At 44.3% G+C, this 21,000-nt stretch overlaps 1 protein-coding gene across 1 annotated transcript in view; it reads left to right on the top strand.

Moving 5' to 3' along the window:
• The window catches only part of CABLES2 (Cdk5 and Abl enzyme substrate 2), a 70,564-nt gene that overhangs the window by 41,890 nt on the left and 7,674 nt on the right, over positions 1 to 21,000 (top strand). Inside the window, exons 4-7 of the mRNA XM_087720565.1 lie at positions 130 to 238; positions 2,763 to 2,928; positions 11,595 to 11,698; positions 19,547 to 19,653. Coding sequence (XP_087576691.1) covers positions 130 to 238; positions 2,763 to 2,928; positions 11,595 to 11,698; positions 19,547 to 19,653 — 486 coding nt within the window. The remainder of the gene's footprint in view (positions 1 to 129; positions 239 to 2,762; positions 2,929 to 11,594; positions 11,699 to 19,546; positions 19,654 to 21,000) is intronic.

Genomic DNA, 21,000 nt, shown 5'->3' with positions numbered 1-21,000 from the left:
ATTTTTCAACGTGTGCGGGTGCTTTATTATTATTATTATTATTTGCTGACCCAGCTGGTTTGGGGCTGGGGATGAGAAGAAAGCAACTTTTGAATTTTCTGCTTTGCTCTTATTCTGTCTTCTGGACAGCGAGCTGAGGATAGAGGGCCAGAAACAGAGGCATCCATCGGGTGGAATTTCAGTCACGTCAGAGATGGTGTTAGGAATGGAAGGCGTGGAACTAGGAGCTGACGGCAAGGTAAGACCCCACAGAGCGGAACAAGTCATTTGTGTTGTGATGTGGAGGTTTCCAAGGGTGTGTGTGCGCGCTTCCATATCCCAAACATGCTTTTCCCTTCCTTTTTTTAAAAAGGTTTTATTGATTTTCTGTTGTTTACATTTTGTTACTGCTTCATAAACATCGTGTTGTCTGGGTTATTTAATTCACTTAAAAATACAGATTACATTCTTAATCTCCACCTCTTTTTTCCAACCACTGGTAAAATAAAGTCCATGTTTGATAATATTCTGTGTCTTCTTTTTGTTTAATCTTCAGCGTAAGTCTGTCCCATTTCTGCGCAAATTACTATCTTCCTAATTATCTCTTCGTCTCGCAGTGTTTCTTCGTTTTTCCAATATTGTGCCAATATAATCCTCACTGCTGTTAAGACATGCAGTATTAAAATATATATTTGGCTTATCAATTTTTCTGATGTTATACCTAATAAAAACAGTTCAGGTTTAAAATCAACATGTTTTCCTATCATCTTTTCTAACCACTTATGTATTTTTGCCCAAAACTTTTTTTGCTTTAACACAATTCCACCACATATGATAATATATGCCCTTTTTTAGTTACATTTCCAACAGGCAACTAAACTTTGGTTGGTTTTTTTCCTTGAAGTTCTTTAGTCAGAACTGAAGAAGCTTCTTGGATGAGAAGCAAAACATTTCAAGGAAAAAAAAATCAGGAAAGTCCAGTTGCCTTTTGAAAAAGCATCCTTGGGACAACAATGACCTGGATGGTTGAGAATCTCCATAGACATCAGTTGGGAAGAAATATTTTTTTAGAGATACTGAAACTATTCCGTAATTAATTTGCTCTCAATTTCTTTCCTTTAAAACTTCTCCTTATGCATTTTGCATGCCATGCTTGCCTCTGTTAAATGTTGAAGGCGCTTGCTCGCTCCATGCACAACGCCACATGGCTAGCAAACCCCCTCCGGGTGGCTCGCTTGAACTTAAAACTGGTTAGTTCTGGGTTCCCAGATTTGATTAATTTTTCAAGCTCAAAATTCTGCTGTGTTATGGCCTTCCAGCAACTGAACTTGTGTCTTCCAAATGGGGAGTTGAAGTTGAATAACAGAATAACTAAGATGGAAGGGACCTTGGAGGTCTTCTAGTCCAATCCCCTGCTCAACAGGAAACCCAAAACCTGGGATGGCGAACTTATGGCACCCGTGCCACAGGTGGCACGCTGAGCCATTTGTCAGGGCACGCAAGGCGTTGCCCTGTCAGCTGGCCAGTGCGCATGTGTGCGCTGGCCAGCTGAGTTCAGCCTTTTTTAAAGCCATTTTCCCCCTCCCCAGGCTCCAGAGGCTTTATAGGATCCTGTGGAGGGCAAAAAGAGCCTCCCATGCCCCCCCCCGAGACCCTCCAGAGGTTTCAGGAGCTTCCCTGAAGCCTCTGGAGCGCAAAAAAAAAATGGCCTATGGGCAAACCGGAAGTTCCGGAATGGACTTCCGGTTTGCTCCGTAGGGTTGGTTTAAGCCCTCCGGAGGCTTCAGGGACCTTCAGGGGGAGGACTAAAAACAATGCAGGGTCGCTTTAAGCCCTCCGGAGTCTTCAGGGAAGCCTCCTGAAGATCCCTGAAGCCTCCAGAGGGCTTAAACCAACCCTACGAGCAAACCAGAGGTCACTTCCGATTTGCTGGTAGAGTAGTGTTTTGCCCTCCGGAGGCTTCAGGGAAGCCTCCTGAAGGTCCCTGAAGCCTCTGGAGGGGGTGGAGGAGGCTGTTTTCACCCTCCCCAGGCTCCTATAAAGCCTCCGGAGCCTTTATAGGGCGGAAAAAAAAGCAAAAATGGGGGGGAGCGCCTATCATGTGCGCATGCGCGCTGGGGGGGGTCACGCGTTGCATTATGGTGCAGCATGCCCACGCACAAGCCCCCCTGCGCTCCCCCCACTTATGGCACCCGAGCCAAAAAAGGTTCGTTATCGCTGCCCTATACTGTTACAGACAAATGGTTGCCAATCTCTTCTTAAAAAGCTCTAATGTTGTAGCACCCCTAACTTGGAGGCAAACCATTCCACTGATTAAATATTCTGACTGTCAAGCAATTTCTCCTTAGTTCTAGATTAGTTCTCTCCTTGATGGGTTTCTATCCACTGCTTCTTGTCCTTAACTTGAGGTGCTTTGGAGAATAGGTTGGTCCCGTCTTCTTTGTGGCAGCCTCTTAAATATTGGCACATTGCTATCATGTCGCCCCTAGACCTTCTTTTCATCAAACTAGACATACCCAATTCCTGCAACCGCTCTTCGTATCTTTTAGCCTCCAGTCCCCCAATCATCTTTCTTGCTCTTCTCTGCACTCTTTCTAAAAGAGTCTCAGCATCTTTTTTTTTTTTTAATATATCGTGGCGACCAAAGTTGGGAAATGAATTTCCTACTGGCAAGATTGTTCCCAGGGAATTCCTTTTCCAAGAAAATACACTACTCGGAGACCAAAGATTGTTGCCGAAATCATGGGCCGTCTGTTGCTGACGGCTGTGGAACTGTCTTTCAGGTGGTGTCCTATGCAAAATTCTTGTATCCAACCAACGCTCTCATGGGCCACAAAAGTGATGGCATCAGTGCCATTTCCGTATGTCGAGCATCTGCACCCCGAACAGCTGGGGGATCAAGGTACAAAACGCCAGCAGCCAAAACCATCCCTTCTACAGCAGATCTCGGTAAGTCCTTCAAGAATTATATGCTACCTTTCTGTATTTTTTTAAAATTTTAAATAAGAAAAATAAAAGCAAACAGTGGTTGCATTGCAATTAAGAGGACAGGTGGAATATTGCCAGCTGTAGATTTAATGGACCAACTGGGTGAAAATATAGCATTTCATTTTCTAAAACAGCAATTTGGGAGCCTACATTTTTCACAGATTTGATGCTTTTCTTTGTCCTTGTTAGTACTCTGAGAGTTAATTATAAAAATTGCATTAATAGAACATTCTTGTACATAATACTTGGCATTGTAGCAAAGGATAGATGTTGTCCTATATACTCAGCATAATCTTGGGATGAATTTTTTTTAAACCAGCAGCTGCTTTGAATAGAGTGCAAGAGGAGATACTACAAGACATGGGTAGAGTGAGGTCAAATGTAAAGGAGAAGCAGTTTGGCCTAGTGGTTAAGGTGCTGGCCTAGAAATCAGGAAACTGTTGAGTTCTAGTCTCACTTTAGGATTGAAAGCCAGCTCGGTGACTTTGGGCCAATCACAAGGAGACAGTGAGTTCTAGTCCCGCCTTAGATACGAAAGCCTGCTGGGTGACTTTGGGCCAATCACCAGGAGACTGTGAGTTCTAGTCCCGCATTAGGGCATGAAAGTCTGTTGATTGACTTTGGGCCAGTCCCTCCCACTCAGCCCAACCCACCTCTCCAGGTTGATGTTGTGGCAGCAAAAATAGGAGGAAGGAGTATTGGGTATATTTGCCGCCATGAGTTGCTTATAAAGTAATAAAGGAAGGATAAAGAAATAAATAAATGCTCACATTTATTTCATGTATTTTAAATATCAGTTTAGTCTTTTGTGTTTCAAAGCAGATATGACTATTCCCAGAGCATTTAGCCTCAGTAGAGGAGCCACTCCAATTGTCTTTTCTGGGCTCAGAAATTGAGCAGTTGAGTTTGACTAATACAGGTGTGAACCAGTAGGAAATTTGTAAACTGGCCCATCGAAAACAATCTGGAAGGATCAGTGATGGGATTCAATTTTTTTTACTACCGGTTCTGTGGGTGTTGCTTTGTGGGCGTGGCTTTGTGGGCGTGGCAGGGAAATGTTGCTGAAAAATCCCTGTTCCCTCCCCACCCCACTAACCCGCTTTCCAGATCCATTCTCCTGTTGAGGGCAATAAAAGAAGATTGACTGGGAGGCAGCGGGGGTGCGGCCAGCCTATTTGCCGGTCCGAACTACTCAAAATTTCCGCTACCGGTTCTCCAGAATCTGTCAGAACTGGCTGAATGCCAACTCTGGGAAGGATACAAATTTGAAATTATTTCCTTGTTTTGTCCAAGAAAATTGCACGGGTCTGGGAGGTCAGTGAGAGCCACCCTTGACCTGAAGAGGGATTTACTGCATGTGTATTTTACATTAAAATTACACCTTTATTGTAAGTTTTGGAGGGGCTGTGCAACTGCTCCCAAAGCTTCAGGATCTCACTGGCTCGGTAGCCTCACAATATGCAACTCTGATTTTACCCTGCTGAGTGAAATAGCCCAACCTCCAATTTATGAGGTGTTCTGCTTATCTAGCAAATTTTCCAACCCATCTACTTATCTAATTTGCCTGAATGCTTCCAATCAATGTGTAAAAAGCACAACTGTAATTTGTAATCCAATTATTTCCTACTAACCAGTTGCTTTCCACATTTGATAATAGACATATAAATCAATGGCTATCTATCTAGTCATTTCTTCTGAATTCTGGACCTCCTGTTTGGGAATTTTTCAACTTTGCAAAGAATATAGAAACAGAGAAAGACAGGAAAAGTGGAAATGCATTTATCCAAGCTTGCTTACATGCTGCCGTTCACCTCAATTGAAAACCATATGTAGTAGTGTTTCTCAGCTTTGGCAACTTGAAGATGTGCGGACTTCAACTCCCAGGATTCCCCAGCCATCATGACTGGGGAGGAATCTTGGGAGTTGAAATCTATACATCTTCAAGCTGCTAAGGTTGAGACTGATCTATGGTGTAAAAACCTGTAAATATGAAACAAAGAACAGCCAAGAAACAGACAATTTATCAGAGGAAGGTCAAGGCTAGGCTTCTGTGGCAAAGGGTGCCACAGTTATCCCATTCCAATTCTCCCGCAACTGCTCAGCTTTGGAAATAGACATATTCTGTGAAGCCATAGTTAATTTCCACTATGGTTTGTGGACCTAATCCTTCGCTAAGAAAGGATTTTTCAAAATGACCATCAGATCATTAGTATTTCTTATATTACTATTAACACTCTCTGATGCTAAGGAGTTAGACGTTCTACTCCCCCTCCCCAACCTAAAAGAATTCTGTTCCAACTTGGGTGTGGGCTTGGCTAGTGCATGAAGTATCCAGCTTGTGGTTGGCAGTTTAGACATTCTACTCTCCCTCCCACCTGAAAAAACGCTTTGATGCTAAGGAGTTACCTGAGGAAGAAAAGGGGATAAGATAGGAGAGGCCTCTGTGGGGAAAACCTGAGGGAGAGAAGGGGAGAGGAGAGGCCGTAACTACTCATTAATTTTCAAGCTGTAAGTGTTGATTTATCAAGCCCGATCACATCCTTTCGTAGAGGAGCACGGGTATCCAGCAGTCCATATATAAATTTGATGCTGTGTTTAATTAAATAATGACAGAAAGGTTAGGAGAACAGATACCAACAACCATTTTAAACGCTTTCCTGCCCCTAAACTCAATAAGAAACTAAATAAGTTTCTGTTGTTTATTTAATATATTTCTATCTCACCTTTAGAATTGGCATGAGATCTTGCAAGCTGTGAGGCTTGATTGATTTGATTTGATTTTATTACATTTATATGCCGCCCTTTTCCCCAAGGGGACGCAGGGCGGCTCACAATTCAAATCAGGGGAGGGGGGTACAGACAAGAAATAAAAAGACAGAACATAACAATACATAATTTAAAAAAACACACAGCAGTCATACCATTCGAGGCGGGGGGGCAACAGCTCTTTAGCCCCAGGCCTGTCGGAACAGCCAGGTTTTAAGGGCTTTGCGCAAGGCCTGGAGGGTGGTGAGGGTTCGAATCTCCACGGGGAGTTCGTTCCAGAGGGTCGGAGCAGCCACAGAGAAGGCTCTCCTCCGGGTAGTCGCCAGTCGGCATTGGCTGGCGGATGGAATTCGGAGGAGGCCTAATCTGTGGGATCTAATCGGTCTATTGGAGGTAATTGGCAGCAGGCGGTCTCTCAAGTACAAGTACTCTCAAGCTTGCAGAAAGTTGGCTCTATCTGGATGCAAACTTCCACAGTTCAACAAAATATATATATTTTTTAAAAAGGCATATTGAGTTTACAAAATATTATTTTAAAATCCCGCAATTTAATCAAATTTATTATTGGCTGGGTACTCCTAGCTGGGATTCAGCGTCCGGAGGTCTCAAACCAGCTAAAGATAGAAAATATATATTTTTTTAATCTCATAAGCATGGTTATGCAAAAAATACCAATGAGACATTTCCTGAAAGTCGAAGCAATGCCTTAAAAAGCCAAAAACGTAAATATATTCTTATAAAAATCTGGGCAAAGTACCAATCGCGTTAAAATAGCAATTCTGAATAGTTTTCCGCTATGTTTTAGCGAATACTTCATCCCACTGGCTTTGGCTTTGGGAAACCAAGCTGTGTTCGCTCAATGAGTGCCACCTTTTAAATTTGAAAACAAGCCAGTTCTCCTTTTAGATGATGAGATAAACAGGTTGAAAAGAAACAAGGCTTACAACACAATACAGGAAGATAGATTGCATCTATTTAGGATGCCAACCTGTTATATAAGGTAAAGGTTCCCCTTGTACATATGTCCTAGTCGTTCCTGACTCTAGGGGGCAGTGCTTATCTCCGTTTCAAAGCCAAAGAGCCAGCACTGTCCGAAGTTCATGTGGCCGCATGACTAAATGTTGAAGGTTCACAGAACACTGTTACCTTCCCACCAAAGATGGTTCCTATTTTTCCACTTGCATTTTTATGTGCTTTTGAACTGTTAGGTTGGCAGCAGCTGGGACAAGTAATGGGAGCTCACTCCGTTACGCGACGCTAAGGATTCGAACTGCTGACCTTCTGATCGACAAACTCCGCGTCTTAACCACTGAGCCACTACATCCCTATTACCTTTATAAAGCCTGTCTCTAATTTTCCATTTTCTCCCATCCCAAGATTCTGTCAGTAATTTACTGCACCCACATTTTTGTTGAGTTATTTTTGGGGAGACATTCTCTAGCCCCTTGGTGCATTCCCTCCCCCCCCCCCCCCACCAGCTCTTTGTTACTATTCTGCAGTAGTAGAAACTTCCCGTGGCTGATTGATTCCTCTGTCTTGTGCATATGACTCTGCTGTTTTGATTATAAAAACCGTTTCTGAGCAGTGTTCAGCGAAATCACAGGGATCGCGCATGTGGGACAGGGCGTGGGGGGTGAGTTGCGCATCCATTGCATTATGGGTGTGCGCGTGCATGCGAGTGCTTTCAGTTCTCGGTGCCCAAAAGGTTAGCCATCACTGGCCTAAAGTCACCCAGCCAGCTTTCAGGCCTAAAGCCTGACTCGAACTCGCTGTCTCCCGACTTCTAGCTTGGCGTCTAGTCCAAACGGTCTCTAGTTTGATTTTTCAACGTTTGAAATACTGCCATAACTGTGCTTCAGAGCTTCCAAACAAGGAAGGTCTCATTATTTTTCAAGGAACAGAAGCGGCATACGGCCGGTTGACTTTGAAAGTTCCAGCTAAAAGCCCATTGGGTTCTGCTGGGTCGGTGGTCCATCAAGAGAGCATCTCCAGGAGCCTTAAGTGCTCGTCAGAGGAATCCCCATTTTGCTCTCCCGATGCTGCTTTGTCGCTGAGCCGCTGCTGGAAATACACGGCGGGGCCTTCCTTTCCCGAGGTGACTTGACGAATCCCTTCAACCACCGCTGTGAGACCTTCAGAAAAATTTGCCTTTGCCCCGTCGCGACTCAGCGCGCCTCCTCCAAAAAGCAGCAGGATGGAAGGCCGGAGCCTGGCACCTGCTGCTCGAGGCCCTGTAGAACCCCACTAAGAGAGGCAACACTCGCTGGGGCCGTCAGATCTGCAGGGCGTAGCTTTTGATGAGTGACAAACACACAACCGCAGGAATCTGTGCTCTCTCTGCAGTGGTCTCTGGAGGAGGAAGAGAGGAAGGGGTCCCTGGAGAGAAGGATTTGGGCACATTTGGAAGGGATTCAGTATATCCTTTCCCAGCCTTTTCCCAGACATTTGCAGGGCCTTCATAGGTTTTTTTTAAAAAAATTAAAGCCAAATGAGGATAGTCTTAAATATTGTATCTTACCACCCCCCCCCCAAAAAAGACCTTTGGGAATTATCTGGTTTTTTTAAAAAAAATGTGGTTTATTTGTGTGTTTGTGTGTGTGAGAGAGAGAGGGAGAGGGAGAGAGAGAAAGTGGGTGTGTTTATGTGTGTGTGTGTGTGTGTGTATCTGTATATACATACATATATGTATGTATGTATATACCATATTTTTCAGAGTATAAAACACACCAAGATTTTGAAGAGGTAAATATTAAAAAAAAAGTTTTTGCACTCTGCAGACCTCCCAAACCCTCTGCACGCCTCATTATTTGTGAAAAACGAGGCATGCAGAGAGTTTGGGGGGCCTGCAAAGTGCACCTTGAAGGCTGGCGGGGGGGACAGGAGGCAAAAACGAGCAAAAAACGGCCCGTTTTTCACTCGTTTTTTGCCCTCCCCAGCCCCCTCGGTGCACTTTGCAGGCCTCCCAAACTCTCTGCACATCCATTTTTGTGAAGGGGTGGGGTTTCAGGAGGCCAAAAATGCTGTATTCAGTGTGTAGGATGCACCCAGATTTTTACTCTCTTTTTTTGGGGGGGGGAGGTACATCTTATACTCCAAAAATACGATATGTGAGAGGGTCTGGGTTTGTCAATATTACCCTGACTCACACTCTCTTTGTCTCTTTCTGTCTCCATGTGTGTGTGTGTATGAGAGAGAGAGAGAGAATATTACCCTGGCTTTTTATTTTCATAAATAAAAATAAACAAAGTAGGAAGGGCACTAGTCATTGTTCACCCTCCTATTTTCCCCCTGACAACAACCCTCTGAGGTGGGTTGGGATGAGAAAAAGTGGCTGGAACAAAGTCACCCAGCTGGGTTTCATGCCTAAGGTAAGACTAGAACTCCCAGTTCTCCTGGTTTCTAATCTGGCACTTTAAGACTAGACTAAATTAGGTCAAAGATATATAAATATGCCTTTGCTTAATCAAATTAGCAGTCTGTTTAGCTCAGTGTTCTTTTTTTTTTTTTTTAACTATCTGTTGTTACTTTCTGGGGGGTTTTGAAGATTTTGAGCTTTTGCAATGCTAAGCTGCTTGTCTCCCCTGGGTAAATTGGCTGGAAATAAAGCCAGCTTAAAGCATTCTTTTCCAGATTTAACTCTTTGCTCTGCCACTGCTTAGTGGCACTGATGACCTGGTGTTCTCTTCCGATTGTGTTGAGCCTGATTCATTCTTTCCAGGAGGGAGGGAGGGAGAAAGAGAGAGGAGAGGAAAGAAAGAGAAAGAAGGAAGGAAGAAAGAAAGAGGGAGGAAGGAAGGAAGAGAGAGAGAGGGAGAGAGAGAAAGAAAGAAGAAAGAGAAAGAAGAGGAAAGAAGGAAAAAAAGAAAGAAAGGGAGGAAGAAGGAAGGAAAGAAAGGAGGAGGAGGAAGGAAGAGAGAGGGAGGGAGAGAGAAAGAAAGAAAAGAAAGAAAGAAGAAAGAAGGAAAGAAAGGAAGGAAAGAAAGAAGGAAGGAAGGAGGGAAAAGAAGAGGAAAAAGGGAGGAGAGGAGAATTTTTTCATTTTACTAGGGCTACAAGGGAAAAGTATCAGATCTCTTTGTCTATTTTACCTGGTAAAAACAAATGCAATATGTTTCACTGTTCCATGCATAAATCTTAAAAAAACACACACACCTTGTGACGTGGTAATCAGTGACCAATTGAGAGGTTGCATTCCCTCCTGCTATGATACACTCTAAGCTGTGGGGGCGCATGGGCTTGCCAACCAAGAAAGAAGGCAGGTGAACCAAAGGTGAGCATCACATAATGTAACAGCAGCCCAGAACCAAAAATGTGAGTATGTGCATGTGCACAGCTTCAAACACTCGGTGATTATATAGGACGCCAGGGCGGGTAGGCGGGCCCAGCTGCTGATCGGAACTACCAATTCGCCTGAACCAGTCCGAACTGGCAGCAGCCCACCTCTGAGGTGAGCCAAAACAACATTTATGACCAGTAGTCCAAGTCAGGAAACACATTTCTTTGGACATGTAGCCGAAAATGGTCTTCTTGTTGGTTGTAAGCAGAGCACAACTGTTGTGTCCTCCTGACCTCCAAAACGAGTGACCTAAGCAGTCGTGGGTTACGACCGGTACGGGTGTACCGGTGCCTGCCAGGAGCACCGGGAACCATTCTGGTACGATGCTCCTGAGGGCCCACCTGCCCGCCCGCCATCCTTACCTGTATTTGAGCTCTTTGGGGCATCCGTGCACAGAGCGTACAGCACCTGCACGATGCTCCGCTGAGCAGCTAGAGCATCACAGAGGTGGAGTGTCGCAGGAGGTAAGGACGCAGGTGTGCGTGTGCTGTGCGCATTCATATGGAGGACACCGGGCCTCGTTGCACCATACTGGTCTTAGGATTGAACCTTCCTTAGTGTTGTGGCCTGCCAGCGGAGCTGGTGGCTGATTCAGACAGTGAGGAGGTTGGGGAGGAAGATGGGCCGGTCCTGGAGTCTGGGGAAAGCTCTGATGAGGGCTCTGTGTCGAAGGCAGAGAGAGGGCCAGAGCTGTCTGACAGTTATCAGCTGCCTTCGAAGTCAGACATCAGGGAGGCAGAAGAACAGCTGGAGCCTGTTCCCGATGTGTGCATGCTCAGAGCTCCCAGGAGAAGGGAACAGCTAAAAAACAAGGGTCTACTCAGGAGTAAAGGCATAGGTGAATGGCCCCTCCCGGAGGGAATAAAGAGGAGCGAAAGGAGACAAGGGAGAGTTTGCAGGAGACAATTAGTTCAATTCATTCGTGGGAAGATCTGTTCCTGACTTCTTGCCAAGTAATTGCTGCTACAGCTTGTAGTTTGGAAGATATCGGCCTGGCAGCTCTCCAAGTGTGATGAAGATCTGTTGTTGGGGAGAGAGGAGTGGTAGAGGGGGAGGGGAAGTAGGGTAGAGGGGGATGATGGAGGGAAGATAGAAAGTTGGTGGGTGGTGGAAGAAAGAGGTGTATGGAGAGCGGAAGAGTTATATTGGGTTTCTATTTTCTGGGGCCTTGTTGACAAGAGGAATTGATGCAATTATTGTTTAATGCTGTATGGTGTTGGCTATGTACAGCATACATGTGAGTGTATGAAAATGAAAACAAAAAAATTGTGATAGAAGATCTGTTGTTGTGAAATCCCATGAAAGACTGTTTGCCAGGACTTTGCTGGAGGAGGAATTCCCTTTCACCTAAATAAAAGAGGTTTTATCGGGACGAGGAGTCAGCTTCATGCTCTTGGGAGGCTTACGTCAGAACACTTAGCTTCATCTGGACTTGACAGCAAAGATCCTTCAGGAAGATTCAGGGGATGCTTTTCCTAAATTACGTTGGTGAGCTTTTAGTCATCAACTTCTTCTTTACTCCTAGGAAACGAAGTGGGAGAGTTGATAGAGTACAATCCCAATTTGCTGGATGACCCGCAGTGGCCGTGCGGGAAACACAAACGTGTCCTCATCTTTGCATCATACATGGTAAGATGTTTCCGTGCAGATTCTTGACAAGTACAGTAGTCAAGCATTTGTGATGTATTTCCCTGTGTGTCTTATTGAGTCCTCATTCCCCGGACTGGTTATAAATTACTGTGGGAGAGCAATGATGGTTATACTATTTTCTACACAATGTATAGGTCCGTGATGGCGAATCTATGGCACACATGCCACAGGTGGCCCACAGAGCCCTCTCTGCGGGCACATGAGCGGTCGCCCCAGCTCAGCTCCACTGCGCATGTGCACACCTCCCACTAGCCAGCTGGTGTTCAGGTCGCTGCCAAGCATGCACAATTGGGGGTGGGTGTCTCACTTGCATGTGGGGAGGGCGGGGCACATGCGGAGGCTTGAGCAGAGGGAGAGTGTGGGGTCACCCGTGCATGCACGGGGGTAGGGGGCACACGGGGCAGGGGGCACGAGGATGTCACCTGCACATTTCATCATGGCTTTTGGCACGTGACAACAAAAAGGTTAGCCATCACTGCTATAATTGTTTGTTTGTTTATTGGATTTATATGCCGCCCTTCTCCCAAAGGACTCAGGGCGGCGTACAACATTAAAAAAAAGAACACATATTACAAAAGTTAAAAAAGAAAATTAGATAGAGTATCCAAAAACAAACCCAATTAATATTAACAATAACATTTAAAAGTGGTCCTTGACTTACAGCTATTCATTTTAGAGACCATTCGAACAGCACTGAAAAAATCCTGGCTTGCAACCAGGATACCAGGATCATCATTTACAACTTTCCCAGTCAATGTGATGACCCGGGACAAGGCACGAAAGGCCACACAGCTAGCTGAGAGTCCTTTTAATGTGAGAGAAGCACACGCGTGCACACACACACACACACACACAGAGAGAGCAGCCTCTGGCTGGAAGAAGTCCAGCGAGGCAAAGGAACAGGGAAATGAATCCACGAAGCAAGGAAGAAGCAAGCACAAAAAAACTCCACAAATTCAGCTTTTGTTCCTGACAAATGCCCCTCCCCATAGTGTCTCCTTAAGTCTCAGTCCCCCGATGTGCTTTGTGAAGAGGGGTGGGATGCTCTCCTCTGGAGTTGTCGGGTTAGCCTGTGCCATTCCCACCGGATACGCTTCAAGGTGCTAGTCGTCACTTATAAAGCCCTTCATGGTATTGGACCTGGGTACTTGAGAGACCGCCTGCTGCCAGTTACCTCCCAAAGACCAGTCAGATCACACAGGGTCGGCCTCCTCCAGGTTCCGTCCACCAGCCAATGCCATCTGGCTACTACCCGGGGGAGGGCCTTCTCTGTAGCAGCTCCGGCCCTTTGGAATGAACTCCCCGCGGAGATCCGGACCCTCACCTCTCTCTAGGCCTTCCGAAAAGCCGTTAAAACCTGGCTGTGTCGGCAGGCCTGGGGTCGATGAGTTCCCTTCCCCTCTCGAATCGTGTGGCTGTTGGTTGTTTTACATGCCCTGTACTTTTGTGTAGTTTTTGTGTTTCCCTTCCCCTCCTTGGGTTTGTGTGCCGCCCTGAGTCCCGCTGGGAATAGGGCAGCATATAAATAAAATGAAACTCGAAACTCGAAACCTTCTCTCCACTCTCCGTGCTTGGAGATCAGAAGGGGGCGGTCCTTGCTCATGGTCTGAACTCCGTCACTCCTCATTTCCATGGCCCACTCGCTCTCTGTCGTCCTGCCCCTTTCTCTCTCTCTGTTGGCAAGCCGTCCCAAGCCTGAGGGACCCCTGGGCTGCCTTGTCCTGCTCTGCCCAAATTCCTCCGAAGTCAACGATGCTGCCCCCTTGATCTTCATAGGCCCCAGCTCCAGTTCTCCTCCTCTTCCACAGATTCAGGCTCCGACAGGGGCATGGCAATCCGCTTCCAACAAGCAAAGGCAATGGAGAACTCAGATTCAGTTAACAACTTCAGTGATTTGCTTAACAACCATGGCAAAAAAAGGTCCTAAAACCAGGCGTGATTCACTTAACAAATGCCTTGCTTAACAACAGGAATTGTGGTCATAAGTTGAGAACTGCCTGTGGTTTTCGGTTCTTTTCACGTCTTCCTAACCAACTCAGGGGTTGGTGTTCCAGTTTCACCATCCTGGGATCCAAGATCATATTGATTTTGAAACTAGATAGAATTGTGATCAATATAACCCCATATTCTTCTTTTAGGGCATTGTTTCTCAACCTTGGCAACTTGAACATGTCTGGACTTCAACTCCCAGAATTCCCCAGCCAGGGGAATTCTGGGAGTTGAAGTCCAGACATCTTCAAGTTGCCAAGGTTGAGAAACACTGTTTTAGGGTTATTTTCCTGACTTAGGTTCCCCCAACTCCAACATTTCCGTGAAATAAAGGAGAAAGAGGTTACACAAATAGTCTTATTTTTTTCCCCTGCACCAACCTCCCTTAGCAAGCTGCAGTTTGGTGACCATTGTTAACCAAGATAGATTTGTTCTGTTCTGAAATGGCACGTAATGGACTTTAACCTTCAGAATTAATTACCACTGCATGGCCCCAGACTTCGACAGCATTGAAAGCAAAGAGAATAATTTATAGAAGTTCATTCGTGTGGAATTCTTAGTGATAACAAGCCTTTTTTTCCTCCCATTTGAAACCCGTTTGCTGCTACTCGTTTATAATCTGCTACCTGAATCAGCTTCTAGTCCTAATATGATTCTAGATCGCCGGGATGGGGTGGGGGGAGATGGGCTGATCTTGCGAATTGTAGGGAAAACTAATCTGACTACTGGATCAATTTTCCCCACAAGCCACCGAACAACTGTACATCTGTGGAGCTTCTCAGTCATCCAGGTCAAAGGTGTATTTTCAAGAAGGCAGATGGACTTTCTGGTTTTTCTTCAAAGACAAAGTTTCACTTCTCATCCAAGAAGCTTCTTCAGCTCTAACCAGATGCTGGGGAATGGAAAGAATGGAATTAGAACTGTTGAAAGAACTGTGTCTACAACACTGTCCCTTCAATAGTTCTAGGAAGGCTATATATCCATTTGCACTACTCAGATGACCCAAAGGACACAGATAAACCTCCAGGTGGCCTCAACAACTCTCTTGTTGTTGCTAGTGGTGAAGCCGTGTCTGACACATCGCGACCCACATGGACAATGTTCCTCCAGGCCTTCCTGTCCTCTACCATCCTCTGAAGTCTCTTTAAACTCAAGCTGACTGCTTCGGTGACTCCCTCCAGCGACCTCGTTCTCTGCCGTCCCCTTCTTCTTTTGCCCTCCATCTTTCCCAGCATGAGGCTCTTCTCCAGTGAGTCCTTCCTTCTCATTAGGTGGCCAAAGTATTTGAGTTTCCTCTTCAGGATCTGGCCTTCTAAAGAGCAGTCAGGGTTGATCTCCTCCAGGACTGACCAGTTTGATCGCCTTGCAGTCCAAGGGACTCAATGCAGGAGTCTTCTTCAGCACCAGAGTTCAAAGGCTTCCATTCTTTGGCGCTCAGCCTTTCTTATGGTCCAACTTTCACAGCCATCCATTGCAACTGGGAAAACCACAGCCTTGACTAGACACACTTTTCTTGGCACGATGATTTCTCTGCTTCCTAACAGAGACAATATTAAAGTTAACAAAAGGAACCTCTCAAAATTTGTCCGCTAAGAAACCAGTCAAGTCTATTTTTCACCAGGTTCCTGACAGCAAATTTTATAATGTTGGTTTAATGCCTCCAAAAGAAAGTTTTGTAGTGGGGGGAGTTTCTTGCAATCCGTAACCTACACTTCAGCTTTCTTCCTCTGTGTAGCTAAGGCTTCCCTCCTCTTTATTTTAATCCTGTGCCATCAGTCTTTCACAGCATTAGGCTCTTCTCCAGTAAGTCTCTAAAACTCTCTAAAAGAATGCAAATGGACAGCTGTCTGCAAGGACTCTAAATCCTTCCATTCCCCACCATCCAGTCAGAGCGGAATACGTTTCTTGGATGAGAAGCCGAACATCTTTTTTAAAAAAAACCAAGAAAGTCCAGTTGCCTCTTGAAAAGTGCACCTTTGGGACAACCTGCGACTGAGAATCTCCATAGTCATGGAGTTACAGATTGCTTAATCTTACTTCCCGTTATATAAGTCCAAAACCTATTCTGGACCACTTAAAAACTATTCCACATAATTTAGATCAGTGTTTCTCAACCTTGGCGGCTTTAAGTCCTGTGGACCTCAACTCCCAGAATCCCCCAGCCAGCTATGCTGGCTGGGGGATTCTGGGAGTTGAAGTCCACAGGACTTAAAGCCGCCAAGGTTGAGAAACACTGATTTAGACTGTTTCTCCTTCTGATCATGCCAATCATGTTGCTTAGATAATTCCCAAAAAAAACTGCCAGAACTGGAGGCTCTCAGCACGGTCAGAGAAAAAACAAACAAACCTGGAATTATCTCAGGGTTCCTAAAAATGCTTAGTTTTTTCCTTACTGCACGTGCGACTAAAAGCCCGCACAATCTCTCTGCAAAATCAATATGCAGCTGAAAGGTTATAGGGACTCTTATAACCGAACAGTAAATCAAGTATTCAAATTGTATTCAAACTTAATCCGATTGTAGCGCAATGCCAGGCACCGTGGCCTAAGGACAGACATAAATGGAGTTTATATAGACCTCTAGGGCAATGCAGATATTATCACAAACCTACATTTTTTTTTTCTCTTTGAGGCACACAGGAATAGTTTCAGCAGCCGCCCGTCAAACACCAGGTGATGAGCAGTAATGCTTTTCTAATGATCTCTCCAGCAGGTTTGGCTTCCATTAGCAGGCAGACCCAGATCCTAATGAGCTCAGATTCAACTTCTGAGTTTCAGTTACTAAGCAAACTCCTAAAGGCTGGAGCAATTTCTCTGCACCTCCTGTTATTACCCATCTTGTGTTTAAACCCAGTGTATTTGCTTCTCAACCTAGACTGGCGTAGACGTGGAACATAAAATAACAAGAGTTGGGAGGGACCTTGGAGGTCTTCTAGTCCAACCCCCTGCTTAGGCAGGAAACCCTACACCACTTCAGACAAATGGTTATCCAACATCTTTAAAACCACCAGTGTTGTAGCATTCACAACTTCTGGAAGCAAGTTGTTCCACTGATTAATTGTTCTAACTGTCAGGAAATTTCTCCTTAGTTCTAGGTTGCTTCTCTCCTTGATTAGTTTCCATCCATTGCTTTTTCTTGTTCTACTCTCAGGTGCCTTGGTGAATAGTTTGACTCTCTCTTCTTTGTGGTAGCCCCTGAGATATTGGAAGACTGCTATCATGTCTCCCCTAGTCCTTCTTTTCATTAAACTAGACATACCCAGTTCCTGCAAACGTTCTTCATATGTTTTAGCCTCCAGTCCCCTAATTATCTTCATTGCTCTTCTCTGAACTCTTTCTAAAGAGTCTCAACGCACCATTCTGTTTGAAGTGCCAAGTGTTGCAGGATTAAATGATTATTAAAAGGCTTTGGAAACCTTCTGTCTTAAAAGCGATTAGTCTCATAACCCTATTGACCTAGTTAGGGGAGGGCTTGACTCTGATGCCGGGACTCAGACGAGCAATGTGGTTTAACAGCACAAACTTAGTACAACTAAACACCAGCTAAGGGTTATTTGGGTGCAAAGTTCAATTTAATGGGGTGCAGCTGAAACAAAGCATTGAATTTTACTGCATAGTGCAGAATATATGGGCCTTCTACATTTTTGATAGAATATTTGTAGCTAAGGATTGAACAGTGGGTTCCTTGGTGCTCCCTGAACTCGGTGGTTTTCTTACTAACATTTAATTACCCAACTAGATAACATCATCAGTGCACGTAGTTCGGTAATGAAACATCTGCAAGAAAACAACCAAGCTCGGAGACCCACAATGACCCCACTGTTCTATATTTTTGCCTAGATTTATTCTTAAACATTGACTGATTTACCAGATTTATATAGCTGCCTGTCTCACAATTCCGAGCAGCCTACAAAATTAAGCACAGAAAAAGAAATCAGCAAAATAACCAAACACTAATGGAAAATAAGCAAGGACAGTGTTTCCCCAGAGTTGAAGTCCATGCATCTTAAAGCTGCCAAGATTGAAAAACACCTGGCTAGGGAGAAACTGCTCAGTTTTAGCTGCAGCTAACATTCTACTAAAGGGCTCTATTTTCTCTTATTCTACAGGTGCAACTCGAAAAATTAGAATGTCGTGCAAAAGTTCATTTATTTGAGTAATGCAACTTAAAAGGTGAAACTAATATATGAGATAGACTCATTACATGCAAAGCAAGATAGTTCAAGCCATGATTTGTCATAATTGTGATGATTATGGCTTATAGCTCATGAAAACCCCAAGTCCACAATCTCAGAAAATTAGAATATTGTGAAAAGGTGCAATATTCTAGGCTCAGAGTGTCTCACTATGATCAGCTAATTAAGTCATAACACCTGCAAAGGGTTCCTGAGCCTTTAAATGCTCTCTCAGTCTGGTTCAGTAGGAATCACAATCATGGGAAAGATTGCTGACCTGACAGTTGTGCAGAAAACCATCATTGACACCCTCTATAAGGAGGGAAAGCCTCAAAAGGTAATTGCAAAAGAAGTTGGATGTTCCCAAAGTGCTGTATCAAAGCACATTAATAGAAAGTTATGTGGAAGGGAAAAGTGTGGAAGAAAAAGGTGCACAAGCAGCAGGGATGACCGCAGCCTGGAGAGGATTGTCAGGAAAAGGCCATTCAAAAGTGTTGGGGACTTTCACAAGGAGTGGACTGAGACTGGAGTCAGTGCATCAAGAGCCACCACACACAGACGGATCCTGGACATGGGCTTCAAATGCCGTATTCCTCTTGTCAAGCCACTCCTGAACAACAAATGTCAGAAGCGTCTTACCTGGGCTAAAGAAAAACAGACCTGGTCTGTTGCTCAGTGGTCCAAAGTCCTCTTTTCTGATGAGAGCAACTTTTGCATCTCATTTGGAAACCAAAGACCCAGAGTATGGAGGAAGAAATGGAGAGGCACACACTGCAAGATGCTTGAAGTCCAGTGTGAAGTTTCCACAATCTGTGTTGATTTGGGGAGCCATGTCATCTGCTGCTGTTGGTCCACTGTGCTTCATTAGATCCAGGGTCAACGCAGCCGTCTACCAGAAGATTTTAGAGCATTTCATGCTTCCTTCCACAGACGAGCTTTATGGGGATGCTGACTTCATTTTCCAGCAGGACTTGGCACCTGCCCACAATGCCAAAAGCACCAAAACCTGGTTCAATGACCGCGGGATTACTGTGCTTGATTGGCCAGCAAACTCACCTGACCTGAACCCCATAGAGAATCTATAGGGCATTGCCAAGAGAAAGATGAAAGACATGAGACCGAACAATGCAGAAGAGCTGAATGCCGCTATTGAACCATCCTGGTCTTCCGTAACACCTCAGCAGTGCCACAGGCTGATAGCTTCCATGCCATGCCGCATTGAGGCAGTAATTGCTGCAAAAGGGGCCCAAACCAAGTACCGAGTACATATGCATGCTTTTACTTTTCAGAGGTCCGATATTGTTCTATGTACAATCCTTGTTTTATTGGTTGCATGTAATATTCTAATTTTCTGAGATTGTGGATTTGGGGTTTTCATGAGCTGTAAGCCATAATCGTCACAATTATGACAAATCACGGCTTGAACTATCTTGCTTTGCATGTAATGAGTCTATCTCATATATTAGTTTCACCTTTTAAGTTGCATTACTGAAATAAACGAACTTTTGCACAATATTCTAATTTTTCGAGTGTCACCTGTATTTTCTCCTATTATATTCTATTCTATTTTATTCTATTCTATATTCTGTTCTGTTATTTTTGGGTGTCCCACGTTCTCTTTCACAGTACAAATTTATAAATAAATCATTTTTTTATTTATTTCAGACCACCGTGATCGAATATGTAAAACCTTCAGATCTTAAAAAGGATATGAATGAAACATTTAAAGAAAAATTTCCTTACATCAAGCTCACGCTAAGCAAAATCAGAAGGTAAAGAAATTATTTGGGGGAATGTGAAAATCATTTTTTTTTCTCAGTCCTTCCTTTGGAACAAGCTTTTTTCTATCCAGATTTCTATCAGAACAGTTTTATCTGTAAACATTTACTGCCCAATCTTGCACAAGTATTAATAAATATGAGGAAGTACATATAACCTTGCAGACTTGAGTATTGAGTACTGCAGGCTACTTCTGCTGCCTGCCGACTGCCTGCAATTTGGTAGTTCGAATCCCACCAGGCTCAAGGTTGACTCAGCCTTCCATCCTTCCGAGGTGGGTAAAATGAGGACCCCAATTGTTGGGGGCAATATGCTGTAAAAGCACTGTAAAGTGGTAGCAGTGTAGTCAGGAGGTGATGTATTATTATTTCCTTCTTTTTCATTCTAATTATGTTAAGAATTTGGGGGGGGGTGTTGATTCTGTAATGAATTTCTAGTTGTGAAATATGCTGTGATGTAGTTTAAATCACTGTTTCTCTACCTCAACTATTATAAAATGTGTGGACTTCAATTCCCAGAATTCCCCAGCCAGCTTAAAGTTCTGGAGATTGAGAAACACTGGCCTAAGCACAGATTTAATTCCTACAGTGAAGTGTGAAACTTAATTATTTGGTTTAGTTTTGATTAGAAGACGATACTGGGCAAAGTTTTGTTCTTGGCTTGTTTCGTACCCATGTTTTTGCATGTTCTATTTTACATACAAATCAAGTATGTGCCATCAAACCTTCTAGCATATTTTGAGTGCTTTTGTCCCTAGCAAAACTTCAGTTCTGTACAGTTTTTGACTAGAACTGTGAAACATATTTGAATTTGAAAAATTTCAACTGAAACCGGAGTATTGAGCTAGCAATGTGCGGCAGCAGCCAATAAAGCTAATACAATCCTTGTGTCAGGCCTGCACTTATATCCCTTTTAGGATCTTGGGCCTGCCACACTCTCTCTTATTTCATTATGCTGTTTCATTAGTGTAGTAGTTGGGAGGGGGGAATAGAAAGGAGTAGAATTGTGGAATGTCATTCTTTTCTAGAAGCCCAAGGTCATCTTTTGTCTCCGCACCTGACCGGAACCAGCTGGGTGGAGATGCCAGCGTGGAAGAAGAAGATTGGGCCATGTTATGGATTTGGGGGCGTGGGGACAAGATCATGAACTTTCAACTGGGTGGGAATCCTAGGTAACTTCCAGAATTGAGATTCCATAGATGTACCAAGATGTCTGATTTATTAAATTGGAACTTTAAGGATCGTTTTGCCTTGGATTCTGATTTAATTCTACATGATACTTGGAACGCTGACACCTTGCTTGCATAAACAGAGGCGTAGAATCAAAAACGTGTGAAGTAA

The sequence above is a fragment of the Thamnophis sirtalis genome, unplaced genomic scaffold (assembly GCF_051295495.1).
Source record: "Thamnophis sirtalis isolate CommonGarterSnake01/CBP01778 unplaced genomic scaffold, rThaSir2_p1.2 scaffold_7, whole genome shotgun sequence".
In the NCBI taxonomy this organism is placed as follows: domain Eukaryota; kingdom Metazoa; phylum Chordata; class Lepidosauria; order Squamata; family Natricidae; genus Thamnophis; species Thamnophis sirtalis.
Note: the sequence above shows the minus strand (reverse complement) of the source record. Positions and strands in the feature narration are given on the sequence as shown.